The following is a 24,080-nucleotide window of genomic DNA, read 5'->3' on the forward strand; positions in this document are numbered from 1 at the left end:
AAGGCAAAGTTTTTCAACAATATTGTCCATAAACCGCTTCTAAAAACTGATCCAAGCAAGTTAATTTTCGAACTAATTCCCCCAATGGAACTTCATCTGCTTATTGGGATAGTAAATCACTTGTTCAAAGCACTAAAAGAAGCATTGCCAGAAGCAGATGAGTGGCCAAAAAGACTCAACATCACAATCCAACCATATTATGGCGAACAATTTGCTGGCAATGATTGCCAAAAACTCCTGAAAAATATTGAAGTGATAGATCAGCTCTTTGAGAACCTAGATTCATCAGTTTTGGCCATCATTGATGCATTGAAAATATTCAGTGCTGTTGTTAGAGCCTGCTTTGGAAAGGTCATTGACAAAGAATATGAAAAAAAAAATTGAAGAATTTCGGACATCTTTTTTAAGTCTAGGATTTTTAAGTGTTACCCCAAAAGTGCACACCGTTTTTTTCACATTGATGATTTTATCAGAATGAAGAAAAAATTCCTTGGTCCTTTCAGTGAACAATCTTTAGAAGCTCTTCATCACGATTTTTCTGTTCAGTGGCAAAGATACAAATATTCAAAATTACATCCACAATATGGAAATTGGCTTGAAAGATGTGTGGTTGAATACAATAGCAAGCACATTAAGGTGAAATATGTCTGTTGCATCTTTAATGAACATTGAAACCTTGCTACTTTAGAATAAGTGTTTGTGACAAAAAAAAATTAACTAAGAAAATACCTATGGATTTATTTAAACTGATTAAAAAATTTATTGATGAGATTAAATCATTTTAAATATTTATTTGTTTAACCTGTGTGTAATTGTATATTATGAAAAAAATCCACAGTAAATAAAACCTATATTATTTAGAATTTTGAAACAGCCTTTGCCAAAGTTTAATTATAGACACTATGTTAACAGTTTTTTTTATTTTGTGATAGTGTTTTAAGTTTAGAAATGATTCAAATTCAAAGAAAAAATGGTGGTTAAAGAAATCTTTTCCATTAAAAGTAAGGTCAAAATGACTGACAAGTTCAAAGTAACAATGATTTCCTATATACATATTGGCTGATGGCTTAATTTTTTATTTTTAAAGCCTCTATGCATAGACGATGCATATCAATTACAGTAATATCAGTTTTATTATTTGTTTCTTATTTTTGAGTGTGTCTTTTGTGGTTTGAGGCTCTCCGGGCGATAAAGAAAGGAACAAAAAAATCCAAAAAATCAAAATCTTTTTTTTTTCCTTGGACGTAAGCAGATGATTTCAGTTTTTTTATTTTTTTAAACATGGGTGCATGGGCTACCAAACCCAATTGGTTTTATTTTTTGAGCATGACTTTTATGTTTTGAGGCTCTCCGGGCAGGTGTGTAATTCAATTTGCTGACCACTTTGCTGACGCTTGATGTCACTAAAAAAAAAAATCAAACCATTAATAGTCAGAGTTGCATTATCAGCATTAGCATAATCTTCTCTAGTAGCTTTAGTTAGTTTACCTTCAAATATCAGATAACTCTCTCTTGGATGAGTATACATATCCTGTGATTCAATGTTAATACCTACAATACCAGGCCTATTTAGTTTGTACTATTATCTGGCTTATATAAGCAACATTCTTATGACCGAATACTTTCATCTTTTAGCGAGACTTCAATAAAATTTAAAATGTTTATTCTTATAATTTCAAGAAAAAAATTTTTAACTCATTTAAAACAAATCAAAAGCAGTGAAAATAATTTTTGTTTTTAATTTACATATACGTTTTGCAAATGTTTAAATTGAATGAGTTTTTTAAAGTTTTTGGTTTTAGCTGTAATCTTGCTGTTGTACAATATCTGAGCTGAGATAATCATTTCTCGCCTTTTTCCATGTTTTTTTTTGATAATTTTCCTACCACTTTCTGAAAGCCATGCTCTATACCTTCAAGTTTTAATACTTCATATCCTTTGAAAGTTACTTCAACAATTTTTATAACAACAGAAGAAGTATTGTATTTTTATATTTATCATTGCAAAGTCCCATTTTTATTCATTATTGAAAAAATGTTTTTTTTTTAAAGTTAAACAATGTTTGGAACAGAATACTTCTTTGATTTATTGGATTTATATGATTCTTTTGGTCTATTAGATATATTCAACTTACATACTAACTTTTTAACATCTATTATTCTCTTCATTTCACAACCATAACATAACATAACGCATAAATATCTATTAAACCTTTTTTTGAATTTATAAACTTTTGTTCGTTAGATACTGCATTGTTGACATTTTTTTCCAAAATACCATTTGCTTTATTATCTATTTCATTAGACAAAGATTATTCCATGGGTATTCCAGCATACTTTTCTGATATAGATTGTGATTTTGTTGTCAACAATTTAGATGCTGCTTTGTCTATCATCTTTTTACCCACGTCTATTGCAACAATTTTACCAACATGTTATGACTTTTTACCTATTCGGTTTGCAGCATCTTTACCAGCACCTAGCGTAGCAGATTAAAGTTAAACTAGATTACAAATCACTGTCTAAAATTAATCTTTGAAGAGCAATGAGGTACTTCAAAATTAAATACTTTAGAAGAGAGTACAAACATAAATAAATATTAAAATTCAATGTCTACTTGTTTCATTTTAAACAAATTAAATGACCATTTAAATTTTGGTCACCGAGAAAGATTTCCACACTTTTTAATTAAATTCATAGTAGTTTAAACGCTATTCAATCAAATATTAAAATCAACCGTCATTGTCAACAGATAAAAATAAGAAGTGATCTTGCTTACTGTTTATTGGTACCAGCGCTCAAAGATTTTTATTTTCAAAAAATTTAAACCAAGCTTCTAGAGAGAATAATATAGCTAATATGTTAATAGTTTATCAATTAAAAACCTATACTGGAATTACGTTTGACAAAGTCATTCTGAGCTAGTTTTATAAATTGACGTGCTTTTTAGATAAGTTTTACAATGAGTTTGATTAGTTCAGACTACTTTTGGCTTTTGAAGTTGCTTATGATTCTAAGCCAGTACAATAATTTTACTACTACGTTTATTCATAGCCTGCGCTCTAAAATGTTCCTTCAATTAACTGTATCTAGAAAACTACAAAAAATAAGTTTCTCTACTCGATTATCCATCAAAAAGTTGTGTCATTTTTAGAAGAGTTTTCTTTTTTTTGGTTTTAGGTTTTCATCGCTGTACTTGTAGATGTTTGATATGTTTTATAGATTTCAGTCGGAATTATTAACTTGGTTGATAAAATTCTAGAAGTTAACATCTCTTTACTTTCTGGATCCCAAACTGAATACAATTCATCAAGAAATATTTTGTCTACTCTTGATTCGCTAGCAATCTTGATCGCTAAAGAACTTAAAGAGTATAACAAAATGGAATATAATGTTTCAAAAAGCAACATTGCATTTAGTATAGGCGTTGTAGAAAGACAAGATGTTTATATTGTCGCATACAAAGATGTTGGAGAAGAAAAAAAAGTTACTATATTTAACACAATACCTGAAACTTGTAAGTTTTTCTAAATTGGGCATTTGCAATTTGTACTTGTAAGATGTTATCGTTATGTCTTCTTATTTTAACAACAAACTAGCTCTAATTTAGTATGTATTTGCGAAACTAAAAAATTTGCATGATAGGTAACCTTGCTTTTTTAAGCGAAATCTACAAACAAAACTACAGTGCAAGTGTTTCTTCCTGGATTATTTTGAAGGACAAATGTTCTTTTATTTATTACAAAAAAAACAAATGTCATCAATTGAAAGATACTCAGTAAAAGATTTTTGTTTATTTAACAGGCATTTTTGTTTATTTAACAGGCATATTCCTGGCAATGCGCTTATTAATGCCTCCAATACCATTTATTCTTTTCTCTATACCAAACCTCATTTTTTCACCATCCATGAGAAACTGTTCATCAAAGATTCAGAGGAGTCACAAAATACTACTAAAATTGGAGTTGCTGTCAGCACTGTTCTTTCTGCAAGTGTTATTAATCAACCTATTAAATATCATACAAACCCAATTTCCATAAAGTTTAAGAAGATTAATCCAAAAAAGTTAGAAGGAAGATTTGATTGCTATTTTTGGAGCGTCACGTATGGTAAGTTTCATAGTTTTGCTAACTTGCTTTCTAAAATAGGTAGAGGATGTAGATATGATAAGAAAAATGTTAATGTTATGCATCAGTTTGGTAATAAAAAATGCAATCCCTAAAAAAATGCGCTTAAAAGTGTATTTTTTCTTGATTATATTTAAAAATATAGATGCGTGGTCAAATATCGGATGCCGCAAATTAAACGAAAGCAGTCTCGAAGTTCATTGCGAATGTAATCATCTCACTAACTTCGCACTTATCCTGGATGTATCACAAAGCAATTATAACCCTCCAGTGCTTAAATGGGTCTCTTGGATTGGATGCACTATTTCGTTAGTGGGATTGTTTTTAACACTCATAAATCTGATATTTTTAAAGTAAGTAAAAACAAGGAACTATTTGACAAAAAATACTTTTAAACAAGCTAATAATTTGTTTTAGAGTATACCATAAGCAAATTATTTGTTCCAAAGTCATTTCTCCCACACGTCAATTCACACGTCAACTGAAGCGTCGCACATGACACAATAATAATGTGGAGCAATTCAACAAGTAAAAGGAAGTTTTTCTTCATTCGTAAAACCGTCTTTGTTATAAGGTTTTGTTTTTTTTTAACTTCCTAATATTCTGTCCAGAAATTCCTTTTATCTTCGGAATCCCTGCAGACTTCTTATGTAGCTCTGCCCATTAATCTTACTGCTAGCTCTTTTTGGTCTATTGTTACCGTTTGCTTTGGGCGTTTCGTGGCAAAACAAAACAAACAGTTTAAATATTTTTTCAAACATCTCAACTTATAAATCATATATAACAATTTACAGATAATTATGACAATATATGTAATAATTCACCATTTTATAAATATTGCAAATTAAAAGATAATTTGACAATTTACATTTATATTGCATGATAATTATTATGATCATGAGAAATTTTTTATGTAATCGACAGTTTATATAATATTGTGAGTGCGGTGGATTTTATTTAAAACTTATATTTTATATTAATGATGTTAAATGTGATTAATGTGACGATGGTGATGCGGATAGAGTGAAGCAGAATAATTTAGACGCGCGATAGGAGCATCAGACTTTTTAATAACAATTTTTAACGCATAAAGCAATAATCAAATTACTAATAATAATAATATTGCCTTACTCAAAATGCAAACAAAAACAAATATACCTACGATTGGTTTTTCATCTCTTATTTATTTTTTTCTTAATCAATATTTTCAATTATTTCTCATCAATATATATATTCTCTTAATATTAACTCATACAAATAACAATACATTAATACTTATAATAACGCATATTGAAAGTTACTCAAATACATTTCCTTACCAAATCCTTCTCATAAATTCCTCTTTGAATTGTCCATAAATTCTTTTCATTAAATTCTCTTTAAATCTTCAAAAATCCTTTTTTTTCATAAAATCCTCTTTTAAAGTTCAAAACTCTCTTTAAAACACTTCATCAAAACCTTCCCGAATCATCTCTCCAAAGAGAGGGCTCCAAAAAAAATCTAAAAAAAAATCTCTCTCAAAAAAATCTAAAAAAATCTTCTCAACCGTTCCTTTTCTATCTGTCCGCAGGTGTTATTTTGAGTTCCCGTCCAGACAATAGATTTCTTTTTTTTCTCTTCAAGTTCGTTCAGTACTTTATTTTCAACTGCTGAGTCATGGTATTCTTTAAAACAAGTTTTACTAGTTTTCTTTTTATTAGTCTTTACATCAGAGTGGCTACAGAACTTTCTAGAACTTTACTAATTAAAATCATATCATTGTGTTTCAATTCATGTTTGCGAAAGCAGTTTTAATCATTAAGGTGAGACTTATTCATTTTTCATGTTATTAGACATATGTGTCCACCTGGTGTTTTTGGTTGACTCGCTCTTTTCATCGTTCGAATGTAGCGTGTTTGAGTCGGGTAAAACTTAAAGATAATGTTTAAACTTTCCTCATCTTCCCTCCCCACAATAATATGACAACTTATATAGCAATTTACATGATAATACGACAATTTTTATAAAAAAATGATAAAGTTATATGATAATAAAACAATGTGTCAAAATATTACAGCAATTCCTTGAACATGGTTTTTGTGAACACTTAAAAAAAGTTGAGGGTCTCTATTTTTAAGGAAACTACGACAAAAGCTTCCAATGAAAATTCTCATTTGCCTGTGCACATCAATATTTTTATTGCTTGTGATATTCCTTGCTGGAGCAAAACGTGGCTCTTCATCTCCGTATTCCTGCCGCATCATGGCAGGAATGTTGCATTACTTTGTGTTGACTACCTTTTGTTGGACAGCTGTTCAGGCAGTAAATTTGTACCACAAGTTTGTGACGAAATACAAAAAAGATGATTCTGTAAAGTTTATGGTTGTATCTTCAGTATTTGCTTGGGGTAAGTTTTTTTTTCTTTTTTTTTCGGAGTATTTTCTGTAGTTGTGTTTCCATTTTCTCATTTAATTATTTTTTAGGATTTCCACTGGTTGCTGTTTTAATTACTGGTGGTACTGCCAACAATTCCTATATCGGTAGTGAGTTGTAAGTTTATATTTTCGAAGGCTGTTAGAACAGTCTTTTTTTATTTAACGCAAAGCTAAAAAAGACAGGATAAACATTTTAATAGTTCTTCTTGATTTTTTAGTAAACTAGCTTTTTAGTAAACTAACTTTTAAATGCATTCGTTTTGTTGCAGTTTATCAGTTAATTAGTTTGTAATTTTTAGCTGTATCATCCAAGGAAACTACTTTTATCTTGGTTTGCTAACACCTGTGGCTGTAATCTTGTTAATAAACTTTTTCGTTTTCATGCTGGTGATGATTGAAATAAAAAAACATCACACGAAAGGAAATGATTACAAAAGCATCCTTCACTCGTGTCGTATTGCATTTACATGCAGTGCCTCATTTGGTTTAACATGGGTTTTCGCAGTTGGTAGGTTGTTAGAAAGTTTTCCTATTGTCATAAAAATTTCTTTTAATTGTGGAGTTATTAGTTCCATAGCTTAAGTATTTTACGCTCTCGATTTTAGGCTGCATGGAGTACACTTTCCAAATACTTTTTGTCATACTCAACAGCTTGCAGGGTTTCTTTTTATTTATACTGTATATTGTTCGAAATCCTGATGTTCGGACTGAGTGGCGTCATTTAATAGAAGGGATAAGGAATCAACATAGCAGGAAAAATTGTCTTGACAATGGAATTAATAACAAAGGTAAGCTTTTGTAGAGAGTAAAAAAGTCTAACAAAACTGTTTCAGCTTTTAAATGGAAAGTTTAAACACCTAATTACAACGTTCGTTTTTTTTTTTAATATTCTTTTTAATTATCAGGTTTTATTTCGGAACCATCAAAGAATAGTTTTAGCTCAACTTGCAGTGATGTGACTTAATTGAAGACCGAATTTATTAAAATGTTACAGACGCAGATAAGACGCACATTGTTCAACGCGAAGAAAACTGGACACTCGGCAAAAAAGCATGCAAACATTCGTTTTGAAATATAATGTTGATTTGTATAGATTTTTTCCATATTAATGTTAAGTTGAATAAAAAATTTAAAAGAAACTCTGTTATTCTTTTTAACTTGTAGGTATTTTTAACAGATTCCAACGGGAAGGATTCAAACAACAACTGTAGCACCGGTTCACGTTATGAATTTTTACCTTCATTTGTTAATTATTTAATTCAAACTCCTGTCCCTCATTAGTGCTTTATTTTAAATTATGCTTATGTACCTTGATGCCTGTATTTTAAACAGAGGCATATTGGTTTGTAAGCAGCAAATTTATTTACCAGAAAAAGGATCAGATTTCCAGAAAATGACTTGCATCATATGATGAAGTTGGGATTTTTTAGTTAATGTTGTCATGAGATTGTGTTTTAGCTAATTCACATACTACGTGGTAGTTACATTGATTTTAACCAACCAAAGAATAACGGCAGCCAATAATCACCGTAATTAATAACAACAGCTGCAATAACAATCCATTAAAGGTTGCGATTCCTTCAAAAGTAAATAAAAAGACATCAACAATTTAAAAATAAATCGATGCCTAATTTTATTTAAATATTTTTGAAATTTTTAATTAAGCAATAATTTTTCAATTAAAAAAATTGAACAATTATTGCTTAATTAAAAGCAATAATTGTTCAATTTTTTAAAATAAACATTTCTTTTATTTAGTATCGGTTTAACGCAATATCTGCAAGCCTCATAAATCGACAATTGAAGGAATTATTTATTTGATTGGATTTAACTTTGAAAGGTAGAGGAGCTTTGAAGCCTGTTCACAGAAGAGCCCTATGGCTGTTTTCTTCATTTTTTCAATTTTTTCTTTTTCAGAGAGTTCTTGTAACTTGTTTATATCTCTCAGGAGTTCCTCCTTCTATTCCTAATTCCAAAATAGTAGTGTCTGTTAGCTACCTAGATGCCCGGAAATTATCACTAAACTGCTAATGCAAAGACAGAAAACAACTTGGCGTTCCACATCGCTGTCAGACGAACAAAAACTAGTTACTGTAAAGATATTAACAAGCTTCTACTTACCTAAAGCGAATTTTTATAAAAATATCTACTCTACAAATCGAATTGGGCTGATTGATCTAGAGGTGATCCAAGTTTCATCTTTCTATTGTTAAAGAGCCCTATAATCTGTTGAATTTAAAGAGTTGTTGTATCCTATAATCGAAGAAATTGTTAAGGCCTGCTTTTAAATCTTTAACTGAAAAGAAAAACGAAAAAGAAAGTTCGATCATAGAGTTAAAAAATCTTCTTTCTCCTTTTTTCCACTTTTTTGATTTTAATTTAACTTCCCACGAGGAGATTCCTCTTTGGAAGTCAAAAATGACGATACCACTTGATCAGCTCCAATTGGATTAGCACCCGCTATGTCTCTTAAGTTTTTTTGTCTACTTCCAGGAGAATAATAGTGAGGAAGCCCACGAAAAATGATTGACAAGCATTTTGTACAACGTTTTTCAAATCAAACAATCAGAAATGATACACATGATGGATTTACAAATTCCCCCTGCCTCCTCTGTCTTAATCAAGAGCAGAATAACAATCCAAAAAATACTGAATCGTGAAAGAGTTTTTAAACTTAGTATTCCCTAACTTAAAAATAGTGGTCTTGACTAAAGTTTAGTAATCATAAAATCCTGATTTTACTCTCATTGAATTTTTATCAAAGCATTTGGATTGTTAGAATAAATAGGATTTTCCTAAGGTGATGAAAAGGTGCCAACTTTAGCAGTTATTGATTGTAAAGGTCATTCTACCAATTACTAAACTTATAGTTAACTTGTAATTTACTTTTTACAGTGTCAATCTCTTTTTTTTTTTTAAATTTATAATCTTGCAAACTGATAACATTCTCACGTTATGATCATGAAATGAATAAATGGTTAAATGGTTCTAAACAGGTTAGTGAAATAGACTGTTGTCAAATTTAGTAACTATAAGTTAAATTTAAACATTTATGCATTTGGATGTCACTAATGGTGCTTTAACTAAGAACAACATGGGATGATAACATAAATCATGCAAGATGATAAAGAGCTTGATGTTTGATACCTTTTGAGTAAGTAATTACTTTCATTTAGGTTTCCACGTTTTATTTTGATAAGCTCTAATAGGTTTTGAAAGAGGAGACTTCACTTAGCAAAACTGCCAATTGATAGTTGTTTTTTTTTGTGCGTTTGAAACTGCCTTGTAATTCAGAGCTCATTAACAATTTTTTTTTTAAAGCAGACACGTATATATAATTTGCTTTTTGTCATAATGCAGAGCAACAAAACGTTATAATGCAACCTGCTCTTCAAATGTCGCTGTTAATGGCATCTGAGTTAAATTTTAAACTTCTTGAATTCCATTACTTTGCAGTTACTTGATCATGCCGAAGCAAGTGTGCCATTGTCTTCAAAAATTAGCAAACCAGTTTTACCAGCAACAAGTATTATTACCAACTTGATATGTTAGTTGAGAAGATGAAGATTATGATCGGGTTTTCTTTTTTACGGGCCATTATGTCATCAGAATCTACCTGTTTCTTGATCTAATTTAAGAAAATTATACTTTTCCATCATTCCAATCAAATAAAAGGTATTATAACGGCATAAAATAAAATCATTAAGTTTCAAGATATTGATTTTAAACTTATGTTGCTTTTTTTTTTTTTTCAAACTTGGGCTAAACATATTTAAACTTCTTACTTTTTAGAAAGCAATCTTCATTCAAATTTTTTAAAAAACTTATTGAAAGTATCATTAACGTTACGACTCCAAAAGTTGAGTATATTATCACTATATAAAATCTGATCACTTAAATGTTCTTTGCAAACAAGATTTAGCTGTTAGTCTGTATACAACTGTTTCTTTTCCATTGCATGACGACTTTCCGTGACTTGTGGAAAAAACGTCCACTCTGCATCAATATTGAATTAAATTTTATGACTAAAATTTTTTATAGCAACATTTTTGTGATTTTTATATTGTGTAGCACCACCATCTAAAAATAGTTTTGTTTTAGTTATTTTTAAGTGAGAACTTCTTACACAAAACAAGTTTTATAATAACTGTTCTCTGTATCAAAGAAGAATACTCCATTTCATTTAATTAAAAAAAAAAAATACTATGAAAGTTGCATCCAATTTTGATGAAAGAATAAAAGTTGCATCCAATTTTGATCCAATGATAACTTTGAATTTCATTTTGAACGACAAATGCAGAGCTTATCAAGCTATGCAAGATTCATTTTTTTAATTTTTCTTTCAAACATTTTGTTTAACACTTGGTGATATAAGAGTTTTATACCTGTCATTATGTCTTTGTGTCAATATGTCTTTTTTGCTTCACACAGCATCCCTTTGTATCAGTAGTTTTCCATCGAATAGATTTCCTTCATGTAATCGTAATGTTTTAAATCCAGGAATACTTTTAAAGAATATACTCTTTGACAACTTTGGCTTGTATGAATCACGCACTCATTTTAATTTAGATTGCATACATTGCTCTCAAATTAATTCTTTGAAAGTAAACCCCATTTGATTGGATTTACAAACGAAATTGTATTTTGGTGAAAGGCACAGATAAAAACTGAATGGGTTCCAGATGACCCTGGTGTAACATACCATTTCGTCTATTGACAAGTAAAACTCATTAAGTGCAATTAGCTGCAGTGTCACTTAATGAGTTTTACTTGTCAATGGACGACTTGCGTTTTAAACTACAAAACTTTGAAAAACCAATTTTTCGGTCGGAAACTTTGTTTTGAATGCTATATGCAAGTTTTTTAGGGTTTATTGTACAAAAAATTTGTGCATTTGATGGTTTAAGCAATTTTTTTTGGTCTTTAATTCCCGCCATTCGCTTAAGTAACTCGTCATCATGATAAAAAACCGGCTTCTTTTAACGTTGTTTCACATACCCATTTTATTAGATTGATTGAAAAAATAGCTATTTTTTTGAAGTCTTGTGCTATAAGTGTTATTGATTTTGTTAAGTCACAGTATTCAGCAGCGTACTTTCTGGACCAAGACATTAAAGTCAGTGTTAGCAGTTAAGTTTGGTTATATCTATCTGATTTTTTTTTTCATATTAAATGGCCTAAATAAATTTATACATATTTATTTAGCATTACTTTTATCACTTGTAACTTATAAAGATCGCGGTGATTTCTGTCTCAGTTCTGTATCACTAACAATATACATGTGCACTGTGTATATGTGCAAGAGATTTTTTTTCAGTTTAAAGTTTTGTTCGAATGCTTTGTTTATATTTTTTAGCTTATTTTTTGCTATAGAAAGACGTTGGTGTTTCGGAATTCTGTGAAATTTTATCGGTGAATATTTTTCAAAAGTAATGTGTATCTCTTTCTTTAATGTTGTTTAACTCCAATTGCATACTTAAGAAATCGATTTCGTTTTTACTTTAAGAAAAATATTTTCTTCTTAAAACGTAATGACTTCTTCTTCATACTTTGCAGTTCTCAGATTGACTATTTTGTAATTATTTCTCTCGGATATCTGAAAATCAAACCATTCTGAAATGCATGATGACATTTAGAATTTTTGAGGTGGAAATACCCGTAGTTCTTAACAGCTTTCATAGCAAAATTTTATGCCTTTAAACGTGTCGGTTGATAAACTCTCCTTGTCTTCTGCCGCAAAAACATATATATAATTGACTTAAAAAAATCATTTGGATAGAGTTTTTATAAACGAAAATATCTTTTTAAAGTTGTTCAATCAATGCCAAACTTGCAAACTAATACATTCAGTAGTCTATTTTTTAAACTTTACATTTGCTTTCAATAATTACTTTGGTGCAGCAGGTCTATCTATCTTTCTTTTATCATTTTACGAACCATTTCGAGAATTGATTGAAATTAAAACATAACAAAAAGTTGAATTTAACATAATTGTTTTTAATAATCATTTTACAAAATATTTGTTTTAAATATAAATCTTTAAAATGGTTTAAAATGTTAAAATGGTTCAAAAAGTTAAAAGCTATACTTTGATTGTGAAAGGGACCGTGATTTGATTAGTACGGAGATATATTTAGTCTTCGCGAAATATAGTCGCTTTGTTAGATGTTTGGTTGTTTATGATTTGATTATTTGGTTGCTCTCAGTGTTGTGTGGGTGTGCGTGGTTCACTAAAGGTTCGTATGTAGTTCTTATAACGGTAGGCAACTTTTAACTTTTTTACCTACATAAAATTTAACAAGTTAATCTTAATACAATTAACAAGGATAAAATAATTCTTCAATCAAAATATGAATTAAAATGGTACTTTCTAATGGTCTTTCACTTCTTATTTAATAAGTACTCTAAAATATTTTATTGAAGTATATTCTTTACAAACACATAAAATATCATACAACCAAGTCAATCAAAAATATTCTCTAATCACTAACGAGCTCATGGCCAAATTGTCAATGAATACTAGGGCTATTTTATTTTAAAAATATATAACTTGTTTGAGAACATCCCTTTATTTTTTTATTTTTCTGTACTTAATTTTTTCAAATATCTTTTCTCTTTTTCCAAAACCTCTTTTCTAAAAAATCTCCAAAAAAATCTTTCTATCAATTCTCAAATAAAATCTTCTCAGATTTTCTTAACCGTTCATTTCCCATTCGTCCGCAGATATTTTATAAATCAGGTGTTGTTCCACCATAGAAATTGAATTTTATCTTCATTTAGTGATTTTTTTTCGAATTCTGAATCATTATTCTCAAAAACAGATTTTACCAGTTATGTTTTGATGGACTTTTTTTCATATTGGTCTCCACTTTTAAAAATCATTACTAGCTACAGAACTTAAACTATTATCATTATATCAGTGTAGTTACAATTGATATTCTGGTCGTTCATACAAAAACATTTTAAACTTTAATAGTGTAATTGTGTTGTTTTTCATGCAGTTGTACATGTGTACGAATACGTTATACGTTTGAGTGGAATAAAACTTACAAATTTTGTTTATAATTTCTTTTGTTTTCCATTCTCACACTTGTATATAATATTTTTAAATAAAAGATTTCAGGTAGCAAATGTTTATTAGTTTTCGACGTCACGCATGATGGGGCCAAAAATATTAGTAGACATTTTAGGAGTGAGTCCCAAAGATGTTAGGGGAAATTATTTTCAATAACATTTGATTGCGTCTTAATGTATTTGTAGAAAATTAAAAGATAAAGTATGAGTTCAAAATTTAAATAAATTTAATTACTTTAAAAGACAATAAGTTCTTAATGCATATATTAACAATATGCAGTAAGCATATTGCTAATATATGTATTAAGAATTTATTGTTAAAGTTTTACGTCAATCTAGAGTAAAAAGTCAGTTTCTATCATTACGCGACCAATTACACAAACCATTCACGCACCATCTACAAACCATATAAGAACCATACGCAAATTAAAATAATACAATTCCACGAGAGACATGCATCCAAACACTTAAGGAAAGGCAATCTAATAGAATAAACACGTGGCATTCTTAGCATACGTAAGAAAACAAATCCTTAACAAAACCAGAAACTATAAATAAGAAAAATAGCACCCCTCAAAATATTAACTTGAAAAGAAGTCTAAGTAATTTATTTTTAGTATTAAAACTTATGAGCAATGGAGAATCTATTATCACATTAAATCATTTTTTAATTTCCTATTCAAAAAAGCAGAAAGGTGAGTAGAGTCAAGAAAACTTCAAATGGTACATGGACAGCTTTCTTAAAATAAAAAAAACTCCAAACAAAAAAAAACTAAAAAATTTAGCAAATGAGTTTGTGAAGTAATTTATTCGAAGAAAAGTAGGAATAAAACAATGTAGCATTCCTTAAGATTATTTGTTTACTTTAAACCGATGTTAATATTCAAAACGTATGAGTTATAAAATGTGTCAATAAGTCGTATGTGTTTTAGAGAACTGTTGACAAAGTAACTTTACTAAACTAAATTTGGAGATGATATTGAAAATTTTCATGTCTAGTTTTAAGGTGAAAGTGAGTAAACACTTTCTTGCCATAATTAATTCTGAAATGAACATATTTTTGAGAAATTTGAACACATTTCATTATTTTTAAGAAAACTCGCTCTGGCAATTGTAAATGACTAATTGTTTCACTATAATTTAACCCATCAACGATGAATCTGAATGTCAAGAAGCACAAGACAAATATGTCATCAGTGTTATTGAATATGATTTTGTAATTAAAGGGTGTAGTAGCAATATGTTAGCTTTTTCTAACTACTAGACTTACAAAACTTTACAGTTGATATTGATGACAAATGCGACGATTAACATCATTCCCATCTGAGAATACTTCTGATCACTGATGGACAGCTCTTTAAACAATTTGGAAGCTTTTTTTTATTGTTCAAATCTGAGAGCTTTAAGTCTTTCTTCCCAAGAGTCTTCCCAAGAGTCACTCTCATGGTCCTTTCCTCAACTTTGAGTTGTGTTATTGTTGTTTAATATTAAACTATTAATATTTACAGTATATTGTATTGAATATAAGATACTCATTAAATCATAATTTTTTATCATCCTTGATGAAGAACTCTCATCACCTTGCGTGGCCAAATATCTGAATAGTAAAATTCTTTCTAAATGGCATTTACAATTTCGACCAAAATGTTGCTGCCGCATTTGTGTTAGTTTTGTATTTTATGTACTTTTTTTTTATTTTCTCTACTTCTTATAATTTACGTATAAATTTCTATTACTTCTTTTTTTTTTTTCTTTTCCTCTACTTATTATTTCCTCTTTAATTCTTTTAAATATTTTTTTACTTTAATTTTCTTTTACTATTTTTAATGTATAGAGTATACTATCAATATAGGATATCCTTTTTGGGCAACCAGCCTTTAGCCCCACTATTGTTTTTCTTATGTTAATCTGATTTCAAAAATTAATTTTTTTAATGTGATTTCAGAACTTAATTTGATTTCACTTGGTACAATATCAAAGTTTTCTTTGAAGAAGTTCTCACAATAACATAGATAACATAATATTAAATAAACTTCTTAAACAAATATAAAAGAAGCAGCCTACGTGTTTCTATTTTTGTTTCTGAGTTGACAGAATAAAGAAGGAATCCATAAAACTCTTCTACAACCCTTTTTTGGAAAGTTAATGAAATCATACTCTTTAAAACTATTTTTTTTTAGCCAAAAGACAAATAACAAAAATGACAAAATAAGACTTAGAGAAATAATGTAAAAAACTTCTTAACGGATAATCCCGCTTTTAAATATAAAAAATAGAAAAAAACATAATTTTCAATAAAGTAATATATACATAACGTAATAACCAAACTTACAAAATCAAAAGTGATACAAAAATAAATTTTGTATTGGACTATAATTGTTGCATTAAACCCCAAAAACGCTCTAAAATAAACAGAATGTAGTATTTGCGCTACCCGTGTTTAACCAAAAACGAATAAAAAAGGCAAAATGAAACTGTGCTAACATATTTAGAACAGTTTTACATGTATTTTAAATAGAACAGATTGGTTTTTAAAATTTTAGGTCTTGGGACCTGTACGCTGAATTTGATAATAGGATAGAGGGAATTGTTTAGAAAGATTAATTAGCTGGTTTTATTTTTTTACTAATTTTTTCCTTGACTAGTTAAATTTCTTTTCCACTTAAAACATACATACCAGACTACAGCAGTTCACGTCATAGATAAAAATCTACAGCAATTCCAGCGTGACAAACTTTACTTTTGGGAAACAATCTTAAATTATTCAATTGAAAGGATCGTTGGAATTTTGTGCTGTGCCATCAAGACTTTTTGGAAATTTAGTCTAGTTTACAATCAAATTTAGTCTAGTATACAATCTCTAAGAGAAGATCAGGATATGGCTCGTAGATGTAATGACATTACTTTTTTCGCTGTTGATTTTCCACCAACTACTTGTTGGCCGATGTGGGAGGTACCAATTGTTAACCTTAGAAGATGCGACATGAACACGTGGAGAGAGCGCTGCTGACTTCAACTAAATAACCAGTATTCTATTTTATTTTTACGCAAACGAAGTTTTCTAATCTATCAATTTTTACATCTATCTCCCACTGGGTATCAGCAATAGAATATAATTTATCAAGGTACTTACTTAAAGAGCATCTCCTGCATATTCATTTATCACCTCAACATCTAAAATTTTTCCACTGTCCATTATGAGTACTCCAAATATACCATTCAATGAGAAAAACCACTAACGCTGCCACGTACCGTCCTATGTTACACCAATATTCAAAATCTCATCATCATTTTGAAAGTGCTGTCTTAAATCGCCGACAGAATCAGCTATTACTTCCTATCAGATTCTCTCTGTAATGTTAGCTATTTTCCAAAGTTTATCCCAGATTTTTTGAACCATTTGTTTTCACATACTCAGGAAAATCATACATCTTTCAATTCCAGAATGTTATATTCCAAGAGTTTTCATTATATGTTATATTCTGGTATTTATTAATAGATTTATACTTTGAACAAAGAAATGAAAGTTCACAAGGAAGTGTTCGCTTTTTGCTTTTAATTTCGATTATTGTTTAAGTTGTTTGAAACCAAGTTGGGCAGCTCGAAACGCTAATAACGTCAGACAAAATAACTTTACATTAGTTTATAAACTCCCACATCATTGCTTTTGATATGAGCATACTTTTATGATGTTGAGCTGAAAAACGCTTCAAAGTTGTGAAAGTAAGAGCTAGGAGAATCGAAAATGTCGGTGGACACATAAAGATAGAGGGTTTACTATATTTACAACTTCTCTGCCTCGTAGCACCTTCCGATCAAATACCCTTCATTTTTCTCTTCATTTAGTTCATACTTTAACTTTATACAAGTATATGGAGTTAAAGTATGCTTAAAAAAAGACTTAAAACTTTCAACAGCAAAATGAAATAAATATTGAACTGAAATTCAACAAAAATAAAATTTTCCTTTACAAAGGAGAAAAAGGTTCTATAAGGATTTTTCGCTACACAACTCATTTTTTTAGGAATAGGACTAGCACAACTTTGAGAGCTAAATATTTTTTAGGCATTATAACAATAGCTATTAAATTTAAAACAGGTTAGAAAAAATAGATATTGTTTTTTTTATTCAAAGTTTAGTAAGTTAAGCAGAGTTTAGATTTAGCTAACGCAAAATTTTTTATCCTGTACGAGATTTACATAAAATTTATTGCGCTATAATTAAAATTATTTTGAGAAAATTTATCCATCCGACTGATAATACGACTTTTAAACCGGCCTTCTATTTTTTTTCCGATTTCAGCAGGATAATTAAGGTGTAATTAAGTAGAACATGCCCTTTAAAATTGCTTTCACCACAAAGATAATTTTCCGTTTTTCAATTTAGGTCTAAAAAAATATAGGGTAACTCTGTAATTCGGACAATGCAGGTTTTATTTGGACACTCAACGTATCACTGCCAATAGAACTAATTTAGTACATTGACATGTTTTAGTAATTTAGGTGTTAAATTGAATGAGGAAATTAATTCTATCTGTTTTCTGCATGGTATTCTAAGTTTATCAAAATGTACCAAACTCTTATATGTATTTTTGTTTAAATATTCGGTCATACCATATTTCTTTTGTAAAGCAAAGCAAGTTGAATATTTTCAGTACATCTATATATATCCGCCTGCTTTATAATGAGCGATAAAGGGCGAGACTTCCAGTTACACTAATAATAAGCTTGATAAGAAACTCATCTAGCTGCATTTAATAAGGACACCTATACGTGAAAGTAACTTGGAAACTCTCTAATTAGCAAAAACACTGATTAAAAGTAACATGGAGATGTTTGTAGACAAACAGTGGTCTAATAGCCTAGATGAATAACGTGGACATTATGAGCAAATAATTTTATTTATTGTCCTTTTTGTTTCAACGATTCGGGCCCAGAAATTTTTAACTAGATGCCTAAAGGAAAGTCTTGATTTACAAAACAATACTTCTGCAAATATATTTTAGTTCTGCTTCTGTAAAAACGACTTGAGTAAATGTTGATTAATCGCTTGTGTCGAAATTACAATATCAGCTCAAGTGCTCAATTAACAAGCAATCTTATTTGGGGACTTTAAGTTTATAAGGAATTGAGTTATTTTGAAATTAACAAAGTTGAGAAAAAGTGGTAGTTTTTGAATCAATAGTGAAAGCAAATAATTTTGTCAGATCTACAAGTTAAGAAATTAAAAGAAGCGTTTCTTTTAAACATTTTATTTATCTATATAAACATTGAAGAAAATTGCATACAAATGAACATGTTTTCAAACGAATGTTTGCATGCTTTCTGCCGAGTGTTAAATGTTCTTCGCGTTGCGCCATGTGCTTAAATTCTCTTTTTTACTTAAGTAACATCTTGAAGGATATAGTTTCGTATTAAGTCACATCAGTGCAACTTGTGTTAATACTATTCTTTGATGATTCCAAAACAAAGCCTGATGGTTTAAAAATAAAACATTCAAATGATAGAAAAACATGACTCTCCATTAAATGGAAGAAGTTTTGTTAGTCATTTTAAATGTTTGTTAAAAACTTACAATTGTTTGTATGTCCTCTATCAAGACATCTTTTCCTTTTGCTTCGTCTATTTTTCTTGTTGCATACGTCTGCTATCAGATGCCGCCATTCTCTACGAACTTCACGGCTTAGAGGAACATTTAATATAAATAAAAAGAAGCCCTGCAAGCTGTTAAATACGACGAAAAGTATTTGGAACGTGTACCCTTTGTCACCTAAAATTGATAGCATTGAACACTTTAGTATTTTAAATAACAAGACCAAAAATAGAAAAAACTTTTTGATAAAAGTGTAAAGTTTTAACAACCTACCAAACGCAAATAATCCAAATACCCAGGTCAAACCAAGTAAGGTACTACATCCAAATGCAATACGACACGAGCGAATGATGCGATTGTAATCTTCCTTTTGCGCTAAACGTTTACTGATATAACCCATAACCAATATAAGAATTGAAATATTCATAAACAAGATTACAGCCACAGGAGTCAATAAACCAAAATAAAAGTAGCCTCCTCGGATAATACAGCTAAAATTCAGGATTTTGATTACCAACTTAAACAAATATATTTAAAAAAAAAGAAGAGCATTGTTCTAACAACTACCATAAATGCAAACTTACAACTCACTATTGATATAGGAACTGTTGGCAACACTAGCAGTTATTAAAACAACAACTAATGGACATCCTGAAAAAAAAAATCAAATAAATAGAAACAGAAGCAATAGCAAACGCTCCCAAAAAAAAAGAATAAAAGAAAAAAAAACATACCCCAAGCAAATACCGAAGATATAACCATAAACTTTACCGGATCATCTTTTCTAAAAATTTTCACAAAGTCGCGGTACAAACTTACTCCCTCAATAGCTGCCCAACAAAAGGTTGTCAAGACAAAGTAATGCAATGTTCCTGCAACAATGCGGCAAGAGTACGGAGATGAGGAGCCACGTTTAGCTCCTGCAAGGAATATCACAAGCAATAAAAATATTGATGTGCACTGGCAAACGAGAATTTTCATTGGAAACCTTTGTCGTATTTTTCTTAAAAAAAGGGATTTTAAAGGCTTTTAGTTTTTGCATGATTGATGTTGAATTAAAATGTCATATTATTATAAAATTTATCATATTCAGTTACAAAGTGGCATAGATAATCAAATACTTTCATAGAAACTATCATTATATGACTTATATAGGCACAAAACAAAAAGTTCCTCTGAAACAAAATATAATCAAAGATTAAAATGATATTACCTTATACATCATCTGTTGCCAAAGTTCTATTAAGTTATTTGTTTATTAAGTATTTTACGACAAATTTTAACTATTCTATTTGATAATTACTATTTGGAAGATACTAACTTGAAAAGAATCAGATTTAACAGTAATAACGTTAACCCCACTAATGAAATTGTGCATCCGATCTGAGACAGCCATTGAAGTTCTTTAGGATTTGAATGACTTTGTGATACATCCAGGATAAGTGCAAAGTTTGTGAGATGATCACATTCACAATGAACTTCAGTATCGCTTTCTTTCAGTTTGCGGCAACCATTGTTTGACCAACTGTCTATGTTTTGAAATAAAATAAAACTACTTTAAAATGCAAAATAAATCGCTTCTTTCTGTTTCTCATAGCAACCATTTTATCATCTATTATACCAACCCTAATTTCGTTTTACTGCGTCCTTCTACACTGCTATAATATATTCCTGTAATTTTGAATGCTAATTAAAACAATTTAACTTACCTAACTTGACGCTCCAAAAATAGCAATCAAACATTCCATTTAAATTATTTGGATTAATCTTTTTAAATTTTATGGATATTGGATTTGTTAGACTTTCAATTGATTGATTCAAAACACTGGCAGAAAGAACGGTGCTGACAGCAACTCCAAATTTAGTAGAATTTGATGACTGCTTTGAATCTTTCATAAACAGTTTTTCATTAGTGGTGAAAAAATAAGGATTCATATAGAGAAAGGAATAAATATTATTGGCGGTATTAGCAAGCGCACTGCCAGGAATAAAAATAGAAGCAAGTTCTTCAAAGTCTATAAAATAAAAAATAATCTTTTACTGAGTATCTCTTAATCGATTATATTTATAATACCATAACGCTTTAAAAGAAGTTTTGTCTCTCAGAATAAACCAGTGATAAAAACTTGCACTTTAGTTGGGTTTTGATATAAAAAGCAGGGTTATCAAGCAAAACTTTAAGTTTTCCTTGTTAAGAGAGTTCAGTACTTACTCGAACGCATTCTTTATTTACTATACTATATATAAAACATCTCGCCTTTTTGCAATTTTATTCTCTTTTTAGAACTTCAAAAAAACGTTTGTTGCTGGAAGCATAAATTAGTTGCCAACTTTATTACAAGTACTTATTATAGAATGCAACTTTGAAAAGCTTAAAAATTTTTGAAATCTATATCATACAAAAACTGTTTTCTTCTTCATAATCTTCACATGCAAAACATCTTGCCTTTTTGTAATTTTATTATCTTTTTACAACTTTACAAAAAGTTTGTAATTTGTTCTTAAATCCAATACTGCTACCTAAAAACCACTTTATTAAGAATTCATTTCCTTGTTTTCCATTTTTTTCTCTAAGAATTCGACATTAAAATGACTTCAGCACAAAAAACCTCCGAGCATCAAATATTTTGATCAGCTTTTAATTTTTCCAATTAAATATTTTAGAGATTCCGTTTCATTACAAATTCCGGTTGCTTAGTCTAGTTGACTTTTTTTTGTAGCTGCAACGCCCCAGCATTTAAAGAACTTTATTTATAAACTTTTAACTGAAAAGTTTAAATTAATTGCCAATAACAAAAGCTGCATTTTTTTTTTTTGCAAGAAAATGTTTTCATATTCTTAAAATATTAATCTCTTAACCAATAAATTTGATAAAATATTTATACAATAAGCAATAAATATTTTAAGTTGTTAAAGCAATATGCACAAGTCTAAATAAGAGCTAATTGTATTCTAAATTAAGAAGATGTTACGAGTATACGCTAGATTTACAAATTCCAAGTACGCAATTTAGAAAAACTTACAAGTTTCTGGTGATTTATTTGATATGGCAACTTTGTTTTCTTTTTCAGCAACTTTGTATGCAGTAATATACACATTTTCACTTTTTACAGTGCCCACACTTAATGCAATGTTGTTTTTTGAAACATCATATTCCATTTTACTATGCTCCTTAAGCTCTTCAGCCATCAAACTTGCTAAAGAATCAAGACTTGATAAAAGTTTTCTAGAGGAATTGTTATCAGCTTGACCTTCAGAAAGAAGGGAGATGTTAACTTCTAGAATTTTATCAACCAAATTTAAAATCCCAACCGAAATCTATGGCAGCGAAAAGAAAAGACTAAAATGAAGAACTATAACAAATTAGTATGCTTTTAACTCTTTTAAGAATAAAAGAGATTTTTTAGTTTAAAAATAATTATTTATAAAAAAGAGTGCATAAAGTTTGTATAGTTAAAACGTTCAATATTTAATTATTTGATGGAATATTCGGGAATAAAAGTTTTGCATTGCCAAAGCTTTCAGCCAATTGACCGATTTTTGAAATCGTTTTTTAGAGATTTAAACGACTTTAGAGTTATTAAACTGTAAATTACTAAATAATGATGATGAAATTGATGATGATGATGATGATGATGATGATGATGATGATGATGATGATGATGATGATGATGATGATGATGATGATGATGATGATGATGATGTTTAGGATGGTTTTTTTAAACTTTGACGAGTCACAAGTTCCGAAACGAACGACTGAAAGCCAATACCAGATATTCGTTGCTATTATAAACTAAGGTAATATTTGATAAATTTTAAAATTATGCACTAAAACTTAGTAAAGCACTGTTAAAATATGAACTATTTTAAAAATTTGAAAGTTATATTTACTTTGTGAACCTAGAAACTAGCGCAAACAGTTGAAATAGATAATCAAATTCTGCACCTTTGAGGTTCTATATGTAATTAATCACAAAAAAGTTAAAAAAAAAATAGAAATCTTATACTCTATCTTATGACAAAAATGTACTCCTCTTGTTATAATGCTTTTGTTGTTTAAAAGTTGTATCAAATAAAAATTTTTATGTATGGTGTACTTTACAAACCAAAGGAGCTGAATGGATGTGACTCTTTTCGCAACAGTGTCACCATATTTAATTTTATAATTTTGAATTTAAGTATTTTTCTAAAAAGGTTGTATTTAAATTTTTTGTAAGGTTTCTCGGCAACTGACATAAATTTGAATTCACTAAGCGAATTACTGATTTTGCTTTATATTTACAAAACTCTTTCCTTTATTCCATTTTCTTAATTTCAACTGATAGATCGAGGCTCCTTATATTGTTGAAAAGTAAATCTAGCTAAGATAGAGCGACTTCGGTAAATTTTGAAAACATAGCTTAATAAAAAGAAGAATTTTTGAAGAAAAACTTCTAAAACTTTATTTTTCTTTGATATTCATTAAGTCATTTTCACCCAATATGAACTAATAACTTAACCATAATTTAACCAATTATAACCAATATTTAACACCAACATAATCAAACAACTAAACATTTAATTGCAAAAAATATTAGCAAAATCTGCGAAATGGTTTTTTCAGTTATCAACAATCAATCGGCACTGAGTTTCATTATGTTCAACCGATAAAAATATTATGATACCAGTTATATACATTAATATGCATTAAGTATTATTATATTTAATTTAAATATTATTTGTCATACACATTTATTAAACCACGCGATGACGTCAAGTACTTATACAGTAATTAATATATGGTATGAAGTTGGTAATTATTATCGTATTTTTAGTTACGAGTAATTGTCAACTATGTCAGATTTAGTATAAATAACGCTGTTTCCTTTATAGCA

General features: G+C 29.2%; 2 protein-coding genes across 4 annotated transcripts in view; one reads left to right on the forward strand and one right to left on the reverse strand.

Moving 5' to 3' along the window:
- The first annotated feature begins 474 nt into the window (after nucleotides 1–474).
- LOC149881575 (adhesion G protein-coupled receptor G2-like) lies at nucleotides 475–17,190 on the forward strand. The gene is made up of 10 exons (XM_090067160.1): nucleotides 475–604; nucleotides 2,245–2,483; nucleotides 3,222–3,520; nucleotides 3,825–4,108; nucleotides 4,272–4,479; nucleotides 6,244–6,512; nucleotides 6,589–6,655; nucleotides 6,840–7,048; nucleotides 7,146–7,328; nucleotides 17,114–17,190. Exons 1-10 carry the CDS (start codon nucleotides 475–477, stop codon nucleotides 17,188–17,190), a joined length of 1,965 nt encoding a protein of 654 aa, XP_089923286.1.
- Nucleotides 17,191–18,849: 1,659 nt separating this feature from the next.
- The window catches only part of LOC149881576 (adhesion G protein-coupled receptor G2-like), a 31,032-nt gene continuing 25,801 nt past the window's right edge, over nucleotides 18,850–24,080 (reverse strand). The window contains exons 5-12 of one of the 3 annotated variants that reach the window (XR_016445090.1): nucleotides 22,230–22,524; nucleotides 20,916–21,221; nucleotides 20,528–20,735; nucleotides 19,941–20,209; nucleotides 19,798–19,857; nucleotides 19,480–19,697; nucleotides 19,189–19,383; nucleotides 18,850–19,086 (exon numbers count right to left, since the gene is read on the reverse strand). Coding sequence is in view for 2 of the 3 variants with exons in the window: in XM_090067104.1 (XP_089923230.1) it covers nucleotides 19,028–19,086; nucleotides 19,189–19,383; nucleotides 19,480–19,697; nucleotides 19,791–19,857; nucleotides 19,941–20,209; nucleotides 20,528–20,735; nucleotides 20,916–21,221; nucleotides 22,230–22,524 (1,617 nt within the window). In the remaining variant the exon portion in view is untranslated. Of the gene's footprint in view, nucleotides 19,087–19,188; nucleotides 19,384–19,479; nucleotides 19,698–19,790; nucleotides 19,858–19,940; nucleotides 20,210–20,527; nucleotides 20,736–20,915; nucleotides 21,222–22,229; nucleotides 22,525–24,080 lie in introns of all 3 variants that reach the window. The other 2 variants (XM_090067104.1, XM_090067105.1) reach the window with 2 other exon arrangements.

Source organism: Hydra viridissima, unplaced genomic scaffold, assembly GCF_058129835.1.
Source record: "Hydra viridissima isolate aposymbiotic clone 2 unplaced genomic scaffold, HvirCarnegie_v1 scaffold_11, whole genome shotgun sequence".
Classification (NCBI taxonomy): domain Eukaryota; kingdom Metazoa; phylum Cnidaria; class Hydrozoa; order Anthoathecata; family Hydridae; genus Hydra; species Hydra viridissima.

Bases quoted from the DNA above. Each gene is read 5' to 3' on its own strand.
- LOC149881575 (XM_090067160.1), top strand. From the start codon at position 475: ATGAAGAAAAAATTCCTTGGTCCTTTCAGTGAACAATCTTTAGAAGCT. The intron at 2,484-3,221 runs GTAGCAGATTAA...TATGTTTTATAG, and splicing joins CATCTTTACCAGCACCTAGC to ATTTCAGTCGGAATTATTAA. The intron at 3,521-3,824 runs GTTTTTCTAAAT...TTTATTTAACAG, and splicing joins ACAATACCTGAAACTTGTAA to GCATATTCCTGGCAATGCGC.